Source organism: Taeniopygia guttata, chromosome 30 (genome assembly GCF_048771995.1).
Source record: "Taeniopygia guttata chromosome 30, bTaeGut7.mat, whole genome shotgun sequence".
Taxonomy (NCBI): Eukaryota; Metazoa; Chordata; class Aves; order Passeriformes; family Estrildidae; genus Taeniopygia; species Taeniopygia guttata.
Genome location: NC_133055.1, coordinates 8062893 through 8077584, shown reverse-complemented (window position 1 = coordinate 8077584; position 14692 = coordinate 8062893). Strand labels below are relative to the sequence as shown.

The 14692-nt window shown below is 55.3% G+C and overlaps 2 protein-coding genes across 2 annotated transcripts in view; both read left to right on the top strand.

Annotated features, from left to right (window-relative positions):
• The window catches only part of LOC140680874 (uncharacterized), a 989054-nt gene that overhangs the window by 598974 nt on the left and 375388 nt on the right, over nt 1–14692 (top strand). The gene's annotated exons all lie outside the window — the stretch shown is intronic.
• LOC140680980 (olfactory receptor 14A16-like) lies at nt 940–1872 on the top strand. The gene has a single exon (XM_072919869.1). It carries the CDS (start codon nt 940–942, stop codon nt 1870–1872), a length of 933 nt encoding a protein of 310 aa, XP_072775970.1.

The window sequence follows — 14692 nt, the reverse complement described above, 5'->3', positions numbered from 1 at the left end:
AGTTTAGAGATGTCCAGAGGAGCCCCTCCAGTGCAGCCCCTCCCTCTGCACAAGCCCCCTCCCTCCTGTCCCCCAGCCAAGCCTCTGCCCTCAGGGCCGGGGCTCCAAGGCGTGCAGCCCCTCCTGTGCAGGCAGAGCTGCAGCAGAGCCGTGGGGCAGCTCTGCAGCCCCGGACCCAGTTCCCTCTGCAGAGCACAGGGCTGGGAGCAGCTGCCCGGCACTGGGGGCTCTGGCAGGGGGCACAGCTGGCTCAGGGTGACACAGCTGTCCCCAGTGCCCGGCTCTGGGCAATGCTGGCAGTGCAGCCAGGGAAGGAGCTGCATCTCCCTTCATCCAGTGCCATCAGAAGGACACTTGGAAGTCTCTCTGAGATTTCAGTCTAAGCTGGGAGCTTCAATCCAGGGAGCAAACCTGTCCTAGAGCATCTCTGAATTATAAGATTGATGGGGAAAGGAAGAGGTGTTGTGACACTGAAAATGCTGCTGGGTTGGTGAAATGAGCAACGTGAGTCCTTGGCTGCAAATGTGGAGCTGGGCAGTGGTGGATCCATCTGCTCTCAGCAGTACCTGGGGGTTTGTAAGACAAACATGGGAGTGTGAACATCCTTCATGTGAGAAAATGAAAGCCCAGAGAAACTCCAAGCAGAATGAAGTGACAGACCATGTCTCCCCAGTCTCCACTCATCCTGTAGCCTCAGGGAACCAACTCTGTTCTCCTGGAGGGCAGCAGAAATGCTGGGCATTTCTGATATCCAAAAATAGCAGGAAAGACATAGGGGAGCTTAAAATGAAAACCTCTAAGCTCTTAAACACAGAAGAATATCCTTGTGTGTCACAGAGGAGGGTGTATGGGAAATGGCTTTGATTTTCGTTACAGGTAACTCCTCCAAAACTTAACTATCCTTTTCTCTGAACAGGTGCCCATGTGCAGCCACAGCAAATGTCCAACAGCAGCTCCATCAGCCACTTCCTCCTGCTGGCACTGGCAGACACGCGGCAGCTGCAGCTCCTGCACTTCTGCCTCTTCCTGGGCATCTCCCTGGCTGCCCTCCTGGGCAACGGCCTCATCATCAGCGCCGTAGCCTGCGGCCACCACCTGCACACGCCCATGTTCTTCTTCCTGCTCAACCTGGCCCTCAGCGACCTGGGCTCCATCTGCACCACTGTCCCCAAAGCCATGCACAATTCCCTCTGGGACACCAGGAACATCTCCTACACAGGATGTGCTGCACAGCTTTTTCTGATTATCTTCTTCCTTGGAACAGAATTTTCCCTCCTGACCATCATGTGCTATGACCGCTACGTGTCCATCTGCAAACCCCTGCACTACGGGACCCTCCTGGGCAGCAGAGCTTGTGCCCACATGGCAGCAGCTGCCTGGGCCAGTGCCTTTCTCAATGCTCTGCTGCACACGGCCAATACATTTTCCCTGCCCCTGTGCCATGGCAATGCCCTGAGCCAGTTCTTCTGTGAAATCCCACAGATCCTCAGGATCTCCTGCTCACACATCAAACTCAGGGAATTTGGGCTTATTGTGCTTAGTGTGTGTTTCGGACTTGGTTGTTTTGTGTTCATTGTTTTCTCCTATGTGCAGATCTTCAGGGCTGTGCTGAGGATCCCCTCTGAGCAGGGACGGCACAAAGCCTTTTCCACCTGCCTCCCTCACCTGGCTGTGGTCTCTCTGTTTCTCAGCACTGGCACAGTTGCCTATCTGAAGCCTCCCTCGATGTCCTCCCCATCCCTGGATCTGTCCCTGTCAGTTCTGTACTCGGTGGTGCCTCCAGCCCTGAACCCCCTTATCTACAGCCTGAGGAACCAGGAGCTCAAGGCTGCAGTGAAGAGACAGATTACTGGATGGTTTCGTAAACATTAAAGTGCTGGCCAATTTCTGCAGATCACTTGTAATAAAAAACATCTTTGATACTTCTTATTGTTTTGGTTGTGGATTTTTTTCCTTTGTTTAAGGTTTTTCAGATTTTCCACAGAAAAGTATCATCTTTTGTGCCATTTCTCATTTTGTTTCACTCCACCTTCCCTGTGGCCACTGACTGTGTCAATGAGGGGCTTCACTCTCGTTGGCTTTAAAGGAACTAAAGGATGTCCCAGCAGAGTTTTCTGCAGAGATGCCCTTTTGTTGCCTTCTCTGGAGCTGCAGCAGCAATGTCTGTGTGCAGAGCTGGGGCAGATCAGTGCTGGCACAGCAGCTGTGCCCAGGAGCAGCAGCACTTGGTGCTGCCAGTGCTGCTCCCGTGGCCCTGCCCCGCTGCCCTGGTGGCCCTGGTGTTGCTGCAGGGCCTGAGTGCTCTCGGGGCCGGGCACAGTCCTGGGGGTGGCAGTGCCGGGGCTGCAGCAGGGGCAGGCCATGGGCACTGCTGGGGCAGCGCTGACGCCTCAGGCCAGGGCCTGGGGGCTCCAGGCTCCTTGCCCAGGCTCTCTCAAGAACACGGCCAGGCCAATGCTCAGCACAGAAAACCCCCGTGAGCAGCCCCAGGCTGGCCGTGGGCAGGCTGGGGGCAAACAGCACGGCTGGTGCTCTGCAAGGGCCCTGGGGGAGACGGGAAGGAGCAGCAGAGCAGGGGCTGATCCATCCCCAGTGCGCTGCACAGCCCAGGGCAGCGTCCCAGAGCGTCCTCATGGAGCTGCCAACAACATCCCCCCTCTGCAGCCCTGGCCTCTCCCCCAGCTCACAGAGGTGCCGCATCCTTGCAGGCACAGACACGGCAGCACTGGCTCAGCAGCCCCTGTTTGCACTGCACACAGCAGGAGGGAGCATCCCCATGCTGCTGCTGTGGGGACATGAACCTGAGGGAGCACAAATGCCATCAGCCCCTGGGGCCAGGAAGGGCTGGGGGACGCCAGGGAAACCACTCAGCTTTGTCCTGGCCTCTGCAGTCAGCCAGAAAGTTTGTTCCCATCAGCTGGGAGTTTCCTGTCCCACTGCAGACACTGCTGCTCAGAGCCAGGGCTGCCTGGCAGCCACCCCCAAACTGCCCTGAGCATTTCCTTGGCTTCATCTTTGCTTTCTTTACTCTTCCTGTTACAGATTTCTTTCCCTTGCCCAGCCCTGTTCCCTGCCCTGCACACAGCCCATCCCTGTTTGCCCTTTCCTCTCTGGCCCCACTCCCCATTGCAGTTCCTGACTTGGCACCATGGGAATGTCCCTTGGGGAGCAGGATCATCCCACAAGTGCTGCAGGAATTGTCTGCAGGCTCCTGCAGTGCCTGGTGCTGCTCCCTTGCCAGAGGCACCCCAGGCCAGGGGGGCACATCTGGGCTGCTGTGTCTGGCTGTGGGGCTCCCTGTTCTGGGCAGTGAGGAGGAGCTGCAGAGGCTCTGCAGGACTGACAGGATAGGCTTTGGGGCTGTGAGGAGAAGCTGAGGGACCTGGGGCTGCTGGAGCTTCTGAAGAGGAGGTCCAGGGCTCCTCCTGCAACTGCTCCAAGGGTGGTTTCAGATAATCACACAATCAGCAAGGTTGGAGAAGACCTTGGAGATCATCAAGTCCAACCTGTGCTCTGACACCACCTTGTCTCCCCTGAGCCTCCTCTTCTCCAAGATAAACAACCCCAGCTCCTTCAGCCGCTCCTCACAGGATTTGTGCTCCACACACCTCACCAGCCTTGTTGCTCTTCTCTGGACATGCTCCAGCCCCTCCATGTCGTTCCTAAATTGGGTGCCCAGAACTGGACACAGCACTCGAGGTGCTGCCCAACAAGTTCCCAGCATAGGGGAAGAATCACTGCCCTGCTCCTGCTGGCCACACCATTCCTGATCCAGGCCAGGAGCCATTGGCCTTCTTGGCCACCTGGGCACACGGCTGGCTCATGTCCAGCCTGCTGTCCATCAGTCCCTGCAGGTCCATTTCTGCCTGGCTGCTGTCCAGCCCCTCTGTCCCCAGCCTGTAGCGCTGCAGGGGTTGTTGTGGCCAAAGTGCAGGACCCGGCACTTGGACTTGTTAAACCTCACCTTGTTGGATCTGGGCCCTGGATCCAGCCTGTCCAGTCCCTGTGCAGAGCCCTTCTACCCTCCAGCAGATCAACACTCCCAGACAACTTGGTGTCACCACGGTTCCATGAGGCCCCAGAGTGTCCCAATGGTCTCCATGATTCCATGGGGCCTCCCAGTGTCACAATGTCCCTTTGGTTCCATGGGACCCCTTGGTGTCACAAAGTCCCTTGGATCCTTGGGCCCTGCAGTGTCACAATGTCACCGTGGTCCCCAAGGCCCTGCAGTGTCACAGTGGATCCTTGGTTCCATGAGGCCTGGCAGGGCAGCAATGCTCTCCTTGGTCCCACAGTGTCACAGTGGCCTCTTGGTCCCAAGGGCCACCACGGTGTCATACATGTTTCCTTCATTCCAGGAGTCCCTGAGGACCAGCACTGGCCCCTTGGATCTATGGGCTTTGCAGTGTCACAGCATCATGACACGAGGTCCTGCTCTGTCACAAAGCTCTGCATGGTTCCCCAAGGCCCTGCAGTGTCACAGTGGGCTCTGGTCCCACCAGGACCCACACTGTCACAATGCACTCCTTGCTTCCATTCAGCCCCACAGTGTCACAATGGCCCTTGGCTCTGTGGTGCCATGTCGTACACAGTGTCACCATGGTCCTCTGAGTGCCACCAGGCCCCGCAGTGTCACAATGGCCCCTTGCTTCCCCAGGGCCCTGCAGTGTCACCATCATCAGAGAATCAACCAGGCTGGCAAAGACCTTGGAGAGCATCAAGTCCAACCTGGGACCCAAAACCACCTTGTCACCCAGACCATGGCACTGAGTGCCACATCCAGTCTTTCTTTAAACACTTCCAGGTACGGTGGCTGACCCACTTCCCTGAGCATCCCATTGCAATGACCAATCACCCTTTCTGTGAAGAATATTTCCTGATGTCCAGCCTAAACATCCCTTGGTGCAGCTGAAGGCTGTGTCCTCCTGTCCTGTCACTGTTCCCTGGGAAAAGAGCCCGACCCCCAGCTGGCTGCACCCTGCTGTCAGGGAGGTGTAGAGAGTGATGAGGTCTCCCCTGAACCTCCTTTTCTCCAGGATCAACAACCCCAGCTCCCTCAGCCGCTCCTCACAGGACTTGTGTTCCTGACGCCTCTCCAGCCTTGTTTCCCTTCTCTGGACATGCTCCAGCCCTTCCATGTCCTTCCTAAATTGGGGGCCCAGAACTGAACAAAGAAATCGAGGTGCTGCCCCAGCCAGTGCCAAGCACAGTTGAAGAATCACTGCCCTGCTCCTGCTGGCCACACCATTCCTGATCCATAGGAGTGCCAGGGGTTTTATGGGGGAAATTGTGCGGAGGGGGTGGGGACAAAGTCTTATTGATAGTCAGCCATGAAGGGTGTTGATTTTCATATCTATTCAAACTGCACTAGAAAGTGCTGAGAGTCAATATAAATTGGACATTGCTGATATCAATCTATACACAGGAAATGGAAACAGGACAAAACAGTTTCTCTCTGCATTGTTTCGATTACAGTATATTCACTTTGAGTACATTTCTGAAATCTGTCTAATTCACCACAGAAATATTGAAAACTTCAATTATTCACAGGGGTTTTTCTTGTTCAAGCATTTTGAACAAATGCTTACGAGCTTTTTCCACTGAATTCCTGAAGTGAAGAGCTCAAGAAAGAAAAGGCCTCTGGAGTAGGAAAATTCATCAAGAACCCACAAGTGGCTGAGGATCCATCCCCATCAGAGCAGCAATGAGCAGAAATGGGCACAGCTTTGTGGCTGCTCCAGCTCTGGGATGGGCCCTGGGCCTGGAGCAGGAGCAGCTCTGGCGGGCACAAGTGGCACTGCCTGTTCATGGGCACACAGCTGATGTCTGCCCTGAAAGGGGCACAGGTGTTAATACGTGTACATTTCATATTATACAGGGACATTTTTATTATCTGGGTCACTTACACTACTTTTAAGAAAGACCAATGTTTTCCCTCTAGGAACAGGAATTTCTTGGAAGTGTATTGATGGGAGAAGAAGAAATATTGATCTTTCCATCCTCTTGAGTCACCAATATTCTGTTTATTGCATCATCTCCCTCTTCCTTCAGGTGTTTCCAGCTCTCCTGTTTAAATGGCCATGTCTAAGGAAATCTGTTCACTAGACCAGCTCAATCTATGTCCTTCCTGTTGCTCCCAGATTTCCTTCTCTAGGTGCTCTCTCATTATTCAAGGTCCTCTCAACTGACTGGCTTCATGCTTTGAGCTTCACAGAGTTGTGCAGTCTTTCTGAAGTTCAAATAAATATCACATTATTCAACACCTTACTTACATTTATATCTATCACAGAATTACCTTTTATGTCTCTGTCTAAAACTGCTCCCGTGCAGAAATCCCTTGGGGATAGGGGACATATCAGATGCTGCTGGGACAGCACAGAGAGTTGAGGGAAGAGCTGTGATTGTTTTTAAACTGTTCAAATGTTCAACTTGTGTTTGTTGGCAAGAAACCTCTCTGTGCCTCTGAGTGTCACCAGTCCCTGAGCCCAGAGGACACAAACCTGATGAGTTGTGGTTCCCACTGCAGGGGCACTTGGACCTTGGCTCTGCACAGGAGAGCTCTTCATCCACTTTCCCTCTTTTCCTCCCTCTGGGCATGGAGGCAGCTCCTGCCTTCAGCCTGTGACTCGTGTGTGCAAAGAGCAAATCTGGGCAGAATTGGGGCAGGGAGGGTTTGGGGGGACCTTGGGTTCTGTGCTGGGCACAGAAGGTGTTTTCCATTGCTCTGAGACTGTCTGCTGTGCAAAGTGGATTTAATATCCAGCAGAGGAATGGCTTTTGCATTTGATGGAGCTGTGCCTTCCCTTGGCTTTGTTGGCTGGCAATAAATGAACATCCCTCTGTGTCTGGGGCAGCTCCTTCTCCAAGGAAAGCAGGTGGGAGTTGGAGCCAAGGAGCTGAAACCCGCAGGTGCAGCCTGGGCTGGAGGGAGCTCAGATTTGCACAAGGCTGCTCTGAGTGCCAGGGCTTGGATGGGGGAAATGGTGGGGTGGGGATAGGAACAGTGTCTGATGGATTGTCAGCCACAAAGGGTCTTGATTTTCATATCTATTCAAGCTGCATGAGGAGGCACTTGGATTCAGTGTCCATTGGAGATTGCACATATCAATGTATTCATAGGGAAAAAAAACCTAAACAGGACCTAAAAAATGGTTTCTTCCTGCCTGTGTCAATAAAATACATTCACTTCAACTACACTACTGGAATCTACCTAATTAACCCCAAAAGATTTGAAAACTTAAATCAAATTATTCCCAGGGCTTCGCTTATTAAGGTGTTCTGAATGTTAATGAGCCCTGGGGCACTGAATTCCTGCACTGAAGAGCTGAAGGCTGAAGAAGCCTCTGGAGCAGTAAAATTCAGCAGCAGCCTCCAAGTTGCTGAGGATGTCAGCAGCCCCCACTGAGGCCATCCCTGCCCAGAGACCCTGGGGGAATGGGCAGACAAGGAGAGCGTCCCTGGGGCTGGGGCAGCTGAACTCAGAGGCACCAGCGGCTCCAGCTGGGAAATGGAGTGTGGGATGGGGCTGTGAAAGCCCTGCCTGGGCTGTGCCAAGCAGGACACACAAGCCCTGACCCCCATCCCCTAAAAAACTCTCTCAATGGGACATTTAAAAGGAATTACAATAGGTTCTGTCCTCTGAGTTGGATGCACTGGAGAAATACCAACAAGAGATTTTCAGGAGCTCAAAACAATAAAACATCCTTCCTGACAACATAGAAGATAAGAGAAACTTTGGGAAAAGGTTTAATAGGTCATTAAATCAACAAAAAACATTCCTCAAAGCATTAATCCTCGGATGTAGGGAGTTTTGGAGGTGGAATCCCAGTTTTGGCCATGACAGGATGAATGATTTTTTCCTGTAGGAAAGAGAAGTGCAAGTCCAAGTGTTCTGGAAGAAGATGAGAGGTGGCCACACTTAGGCCAAGCCAGCCATACCTGTCTCTCCTGGCACCTTTCGTCTAGGGGCTATCCTTGGACACAGGGCATTTTGGAGGTGGAATCTCAATTTTGGCTGTGGGTGCCTGGACAGGAAGAAGAGTTCCTTTCATTAGGAAGGAAAGCACAGAGCCCCGGTGTTTCAGAGGCACATGAATGCCAGCCCTCAGGAAGCCAAGGCCAGCCAGACGTGTCAGTCCCGGCAGCTTCTGTCTGGGAGCTATCCTTGGATATAGGGAATTCTGGAGGCAGATCCTCAGTTTTGGCCATGGGTGCCTGGTAGAGGTGGATGTTTTTTTCCCATAAGAAAGCAAAGCACATGGTTCCAGCGTTTCAAAGGCAGATAAGAGGTGACCCTTGGGTGGTCAAGGCAGCCAGACCTGTCTCTCCTGGCAGATTTCATCTGGAAACAATCCTTTTACATAAGAAAATTTGGAGAAGAAATCCCAGTTTTGGCCCTGGTTCCCTGGAGGAGAAGGACAGTTCTCTCCCATGGGAAGGAAAGCCCAGAGCCCCAGGGCTTCAGGGGCAGATGAGAAGTATCCCTTGAGATGCCAAGGTCACCCGGACCTGTCAGGTGGTCCCCAGGAAGCCCAACCAGCCAGACCTGTTCCTTGTTCCCTTGGTTCCATGGGACCCCACAGTGTCACAATGGTCTCCTTGTCTCCATCAGGCCCTGGAGTGTCACAATGTTCCCCTTGCTTCTGCAGTGTCACAATGGCCCCGTGCTTCCATGAGGCCTTGCAATGTCACAATGGCTTCGTGGTTCCACAAAGCCCTGATGTGTCACAATGGCCCCTGGGCTCCGTGTGCCCTCGCTGTGTCACAGCGGCTCCTCTGTGACACTGCGGGCTGCACAAAGTCACAATGGCCCCTTGGTTCCATGAGGTTCCGTAGTGTCACCGTGGTGTCCTTGGACCTGCATTGTCACAACTGACCCACGGTTCCATGAGGTTCTGCAGTGTCACTGTAGCAGTCAGAGGCCCTGCAAGGCCTCCCTGGCAGTCACTCACCTAAGATAAGAAATGCCTAAGTCACGGTGACTGGACCAAAGAAGCCCCTCTTCTGCATTCAGACCCTTCTTACCTCTCTGTAAGGGTATCGGTGTATTCTTCTCAACTCTGGCAACTGGACAATTTCTGACACACCAGTACCCCATATAAACACCCATATCTGCCCGGTTTGGCAGAAGAACTGTCACTGCATCCCTTCAGAGGAGCTGGCAATAAAGGACATCGCTGTGGAACCGCATACAGCCTTTTCCTCTCTCTGTCCCTGTGTGTCTGCCAGAGACACTTGTGAGCACAGAGCGAAATCACCGAGAACTGAACTCACAGAGCTGAAATCACTCCAGAGGTGCTCGCTAAGTTGCCTGTGGCTGGGAGCTGAGCCGAGGGACCCAGACAGGCTGAGCCTGACAGCGCAGCGCTATCCGGACACCCACGGCAGCGGCAGCCCGGGGGTCAGATGGACCCCTGGGACCCCAGGCAGCATTAACCAGGAGTGACTGGGATCACAGAGGAACCATAAAGGAAGTTACTGCAATAATACTGGGACTGTCTGGGAGTGACTGGAATCATACTGGGAGTGACTGGAATCATACTGGGTGACTTGGAGTGACTGGGACCTTACTGGGGGCAAATGGTACCGTAATGAGAGTGACTGGGTTCATACTGGGATCATACTGGGAAGGACTGGAACCATACTGGGAGTGCCTGGAACTATTATAGGGATGAATGGGAACACCTGGGAACATGTTGGGATCATGCTGGGATCACACAGGGAGTGACCGGGATGATACTGGGATCACACTGAGTGTAACTGGAAGTGACTGGGACCATACTGGGGGTGACTGGGAGCCACAGGGCCCATGCTGGGAGTGGCCTGGGGGGAGCTGGGGGAACTGGCCCAGCTGGGGCTCAGGGTTGTTCTCCCCCAGGGCTGCCCCAGGTCCTGCTGCCACCCCTGGCCCCACAGAGCTGAGGGACAGGGACAGGGCACAGCTGAGGGACAGGGGACAGGGACAGGGCACAGCCAGGGAACACGGCCTGGCCGAGGGACACTGAGCCCCAGCACTTTGGGCTGTTGCCCTTGGGCTCCCAGCACAGGCCCAGGGGCAGAAGCCCCTCCAGAAACTGCTGTTTGCTTTCAGCTCTGCTCTGGAACATTCCCCAGGAGCCCCTGCAGTGGCTGCAGCCCAGCCGGGTGCCCGGGGCCACCAAAGCCGCTCCGGCAGTGCCCTCCTGCCCCAGGCAGGGCACGGAACACCCAAGGAAAGGCTCGTGCTGGGCTCAGGGCAGGGACAGGGCACTCCCTTGGTGCTGCCACGGGCACAGCAGAGCCGGCCTGGGCAAAGGATTGGGATCAATGTCCCATGGAATCCCCGCAGGGATGAGATTGAGATCTGGCCATGGAAATTCCATGGCAATTCCTGCATTCCCAAGTCCCCCATTCCTGAATCCCCTGTTCCCATAGGAATTGCCCTTCCCTTCCCACACCCACCTTTGTGCTCCAGAGCCTCCCGACCATATCTGATGTATTTGGGGGCCTTTCCACACAGGTGTGTCCCAGGTAATGCTTCATCTGCTCCACCATGACCCCTCTGGATTCCCAGCACCTCTGGGATATCCAGACGGCACCGTTGGACACTGCAAAGCTCCCAGATCCCAGCTGGAAGGAGATGAAATCCCAGCCCTCATAGCCGTACTGGTGGGATCCATGGACGCTCTGTTGGACAGGAGGTCACAGCTGGAAACCCCCTGCACTGTGTGGAGACCTGGGAACGAGGAGAGAACAGACCCATGGAGACATGTCCCAGCCCCAGGGAGCCCCTTGGAGCTCCCTGGATTCCCATCCCAGCCCCACAGATCCCTCCCATCCCCAGAGATCCCATCACAGCCCCTCAGAGTCCTCCATTCCCACAGATCCCAGCCCAGCCCCCGGCTCCCCCCACTGCCCCTGCTCTGGTTGTACCGGCCCCGTCTCCAGGTCACTGTCAGCCATGGGCCGGTTCCTGTCCTTGAGCTGGGTCTGGCTGTCCCAAAATCCCAGCTCTGGTTATCCCAATATCCCAGCTCTGGCTATCCCAGTATCCCAGCTCTGGCTATCCCAATGTCCCAGCTCTGGCTATCCCAATGTCCCAGCTCTGGCTATCCCAATATCCCAGCTCTGGCTATCCCAATATCCCAGCTCTGGCTATCCCAATATCCCAGCTCTGGCTGTCCCAATATCCCAGCTCTGGCTGTCCCAATATCCCAGCTCAGCTCCCGCCCCCATCCCCGGTGTCTGTGCCTCCATCCGGCCCCGCTCGCTGCCGCAGCGCTCGCAGAGGGTCCCGTCCACGTCCCCCAAATTAAGGACTGGGGGACTCCTGGGCTGGGCTCCAACAGTGCCCTTCCAGGAACTGCAGGGAGTGGAAAATTGGGGGGACACAAAGATTTGGGGGAGCTGACGGGGCTGAGAGTTTGGGGTTCCAGGGGGGTCCACAGGCCAAGGAAAGAGGGGACATGAAGAGCTGGCAGAGCTGGGAAGGAGTTTCAGGGGCTGAAAGCCAAGGAAAGGGGGTGCAGGGACTGGGAGAGCTGGGATGAGGTGTCCAGGGAATCCTGTGCCCAGGAAAGGGGGTGCCAGGGCTCCTGAACATGAGGAAAGGAGGGGCTGGGGGCTGGGAAAGGCAGGAATGGGGGCCCAGGGGTCCCAGGTCAGGGAAAAGGGTGGGACTGGGGGTTGGGAGAGGCGGGGGCTGGGAACATGTTGTGTTGGTGCCGGATAAGGGGGTGCAGGGGGGTCTCAGTGCCGGGCAAAGGGGTAAAAGGGTGTCTTGGTTCTCAGGAATGGGGGCGCAGGGGGGTCTCAGGGGTCCTTGAGCCCAGGAAAGGGGAGTCCACGGTTTCCCAAAAAGGGGTACCAGGGTGGGGACACCCGGGGTGTTTGGGAAGGGGGAGTTCAGAGGGTCTCTGGCTTTGCACAAAGGTGGGGCTGGGGGCTGGGAAAGGCAGAAATGGGGGTCCAAGGCGTTCCAAGGCGTTCCAGGATCAGGAACACGGGAAATCTAGAGGCTGGGAGCAGGGAAAAGGGGAGCAGAGGGCCCTGATGTCCGGAAATGGGGGATTCAGGGGGGTCCCTGTGCAGGATAAGGGGAGCAGGGGGGGTCCCGGTGCCGGCAATGGCGATTCAGGGTCCCGGTGCCGGGGTCCCACTCCCCACTCACCCGCCAGGAGCGCCCCCAGCCCCAGCGCTGGAGCCACCGCGCTGCTCCTCCTCACTCCCAGTATGATCCCAGTATGATCCCAGTAGGATCAGTCACCCAGGAGCTGCTCCCAGTATGATCCCAGTACAGCCCAGTCACTCCTGGCATCCCCCCACCCCTCTCTGCGTTCCGACCTGTCCCGGCTCCATCCCCGCCCCTCCCGCGGCTGCGGGGAGGAGGAGGAGGAGGGAGGAAGAGGCGGAGCGGCAGCGGGAGCAGCAGGAGGAGCGGGGAGGATGAACCGCGGGGCTCCGGCTCTGTCTGAACTCGCAGCACCCCGGGAGCGTCGCCCCCATCCCGCAGGTGCCCGGGGAGGGGGAGCTCGCCCCAAATATCCCGGGGCTCCCCGGGTTTGGGGTTTTTGGGGGGATGTTTGGAGCTGGCGGGGCTCCAAGGCCGAGCCGCAGCTGCCCTCGGGGGGACATCGGGGGTCCCCGGGAGGTGTTTTTGGGGGGTCCCGGTGCGGGTGGCGGCAGAGCCCCGGCGGGGCCGGGGGGATGCGGGTCCCCCCGCGGTGCGGGTTGGGCTTCCCGGCCGGGCCCTCCGAGCTCTGCCGGGGCCGCGTGGGGACCGCGCGGGAGCGGCGGGAGCGGCGGGGGGACCCCGGATTTGGGGAGCCCCGGGAGAGCCGCGGCTTCCCTGGGCGGGAGCGCAGAGAGAGGAGAGCCCCAGGAGCCCCAGCGGGGACCCCGAGAGGGGGGACCCCTGGCAGTGCCGGCACCCGGCAATGGGGGTGCTGGGGCTGGAGGGGCGGCATGGCCGGGAAAGGGGTTCGGGGGTACCGGGGCCGCCAGGGGCTGCTCCCAGCAGGTGCCCAGTTCCTACCCCTGTGTGCTTCCAGTTTCCTGGGCACTCCCAGGATGAGCCCAGTCAGTCCCAGTATCACCCTGCTCACTTCCCCTCACTCCCTGCAGGATCCCTGTTTCTCCCAGTATGAGCCCAGTCATTCTCAGTCATTCCCCATTATGACGCTATTTGCCCTCAGCAAGTCCCAGTTGCTCCCACTTTTCTCCAGTGTGTTCCCACTTCTCCCAGTTGCTCCTAGTATATTCCCAGTCACACCCAGTATGATCCCAATACGAGTCCAGTATGATCCCAGTCTGCCCCAGCAGGGCCCCAGTCACTCGCACTTGCCCCCAGCATGGTCCCAGTTGCCCCCAGCACATTCCCAGTGGCTCCCAGTGTGGTCCCAGTCACCACCTGCATGTTCTTAGGTACTCCCAGTACATCCCAGTTGCCTGGAACATTCCCAGAGTCTTTGCCAGGCACTCCCAGTTACCTCAGCATGGTTCAGCTGCCCCCAGTTTTATCCCAGTCACTGCCAGTACATCCCAGTTGTCACCTGCATGACTCCTGTCATTCCCAGTTGCTCCCAGTTGCTCTCAGGGTGTGTGCATTTGGCTCCCAGCATGGGCCTGGCAGCTCCCAGTAACCCCCAGTCAGGGTCCCTTGGCACCCACTGTAATCCCAGTATGATCCCAGTGACTCCCAGTATGATGACAGTGCCTCATCCACTGTAATCGATACCTCTTGCAACAAGAACATAGATTTTGTGAGCTACAACACCAATTATTCCCATAATTTGAACATTCACTTGTAACCCAGCTAGCGTGTCCAGTTTGGAACACCTTGGGATGAATCACATAAAATATACAGTACAGTACTGATGGCAATTTCCCTTCTTCCCTGTACAAGTCACAGGCTGAGGCCAGGCTGTAAGAACTCTTTGACTGAAACACTCCCAATCCTCCTGTTTGAAGTGGCAGTGTTCCTCTGCCAAGGAGGTGTCGGAGGCGTCTCAGGGTTTATTCAGGCAGGGCTTAGAACCAGTGATGCAAGCTTTGCCTTATTTCTCAGTGAGGTGTTATTCTTTGTACCTGCCTTGGATCATTTGGGTCTTCCCAAACCATTACCACCCAGTCCTGGTTGGAAGTCAATTTGGTATCACCCGGTTTAGATGTGATAGTCCATTCCTCAAGTTTCTTCACAAATTCTTTTATTTTGCTGGCATGAATTCACCCTCTTTCCGTGGTTTGGATTGCTGCTTTAATGGTACCTGGAAAGGATTTCTTAATAGCACAGTGTTAAAAGAAAGACAATACTGCATTAACTTTTACCATTAGTTTTCTTTAAAACTTTCTGGGTTTAACTAAACTCTTTTTCTACAGCCACTTCTTCTTCTTGTATCCAGCTGTGTTAATAGCTACAGAGGCCAATTCTTCTTCCTGTGAGCTATAATTAGTTAAATAAAAAAGACCAGGCCAATTTTAACATGAGATGTATCACATCTCTTGCCTTTTACTTTTTGGGTAACATTTAACTGTTTTAGTCTTACAGACTTTTAGTCTTCAGAACAAAAGCCTTCTCTTCTTAACAACAGCAATCAGAAAGAAAAAAGAAATCTTGCTTAAGACAATAAACCACTTTGTGAGAGTCACAATCTCTGCCTTGATCTTATCTCTTCTGGTGGCCCTGTTCACAGCCTTGGGTTTAACTCTGTCCTTC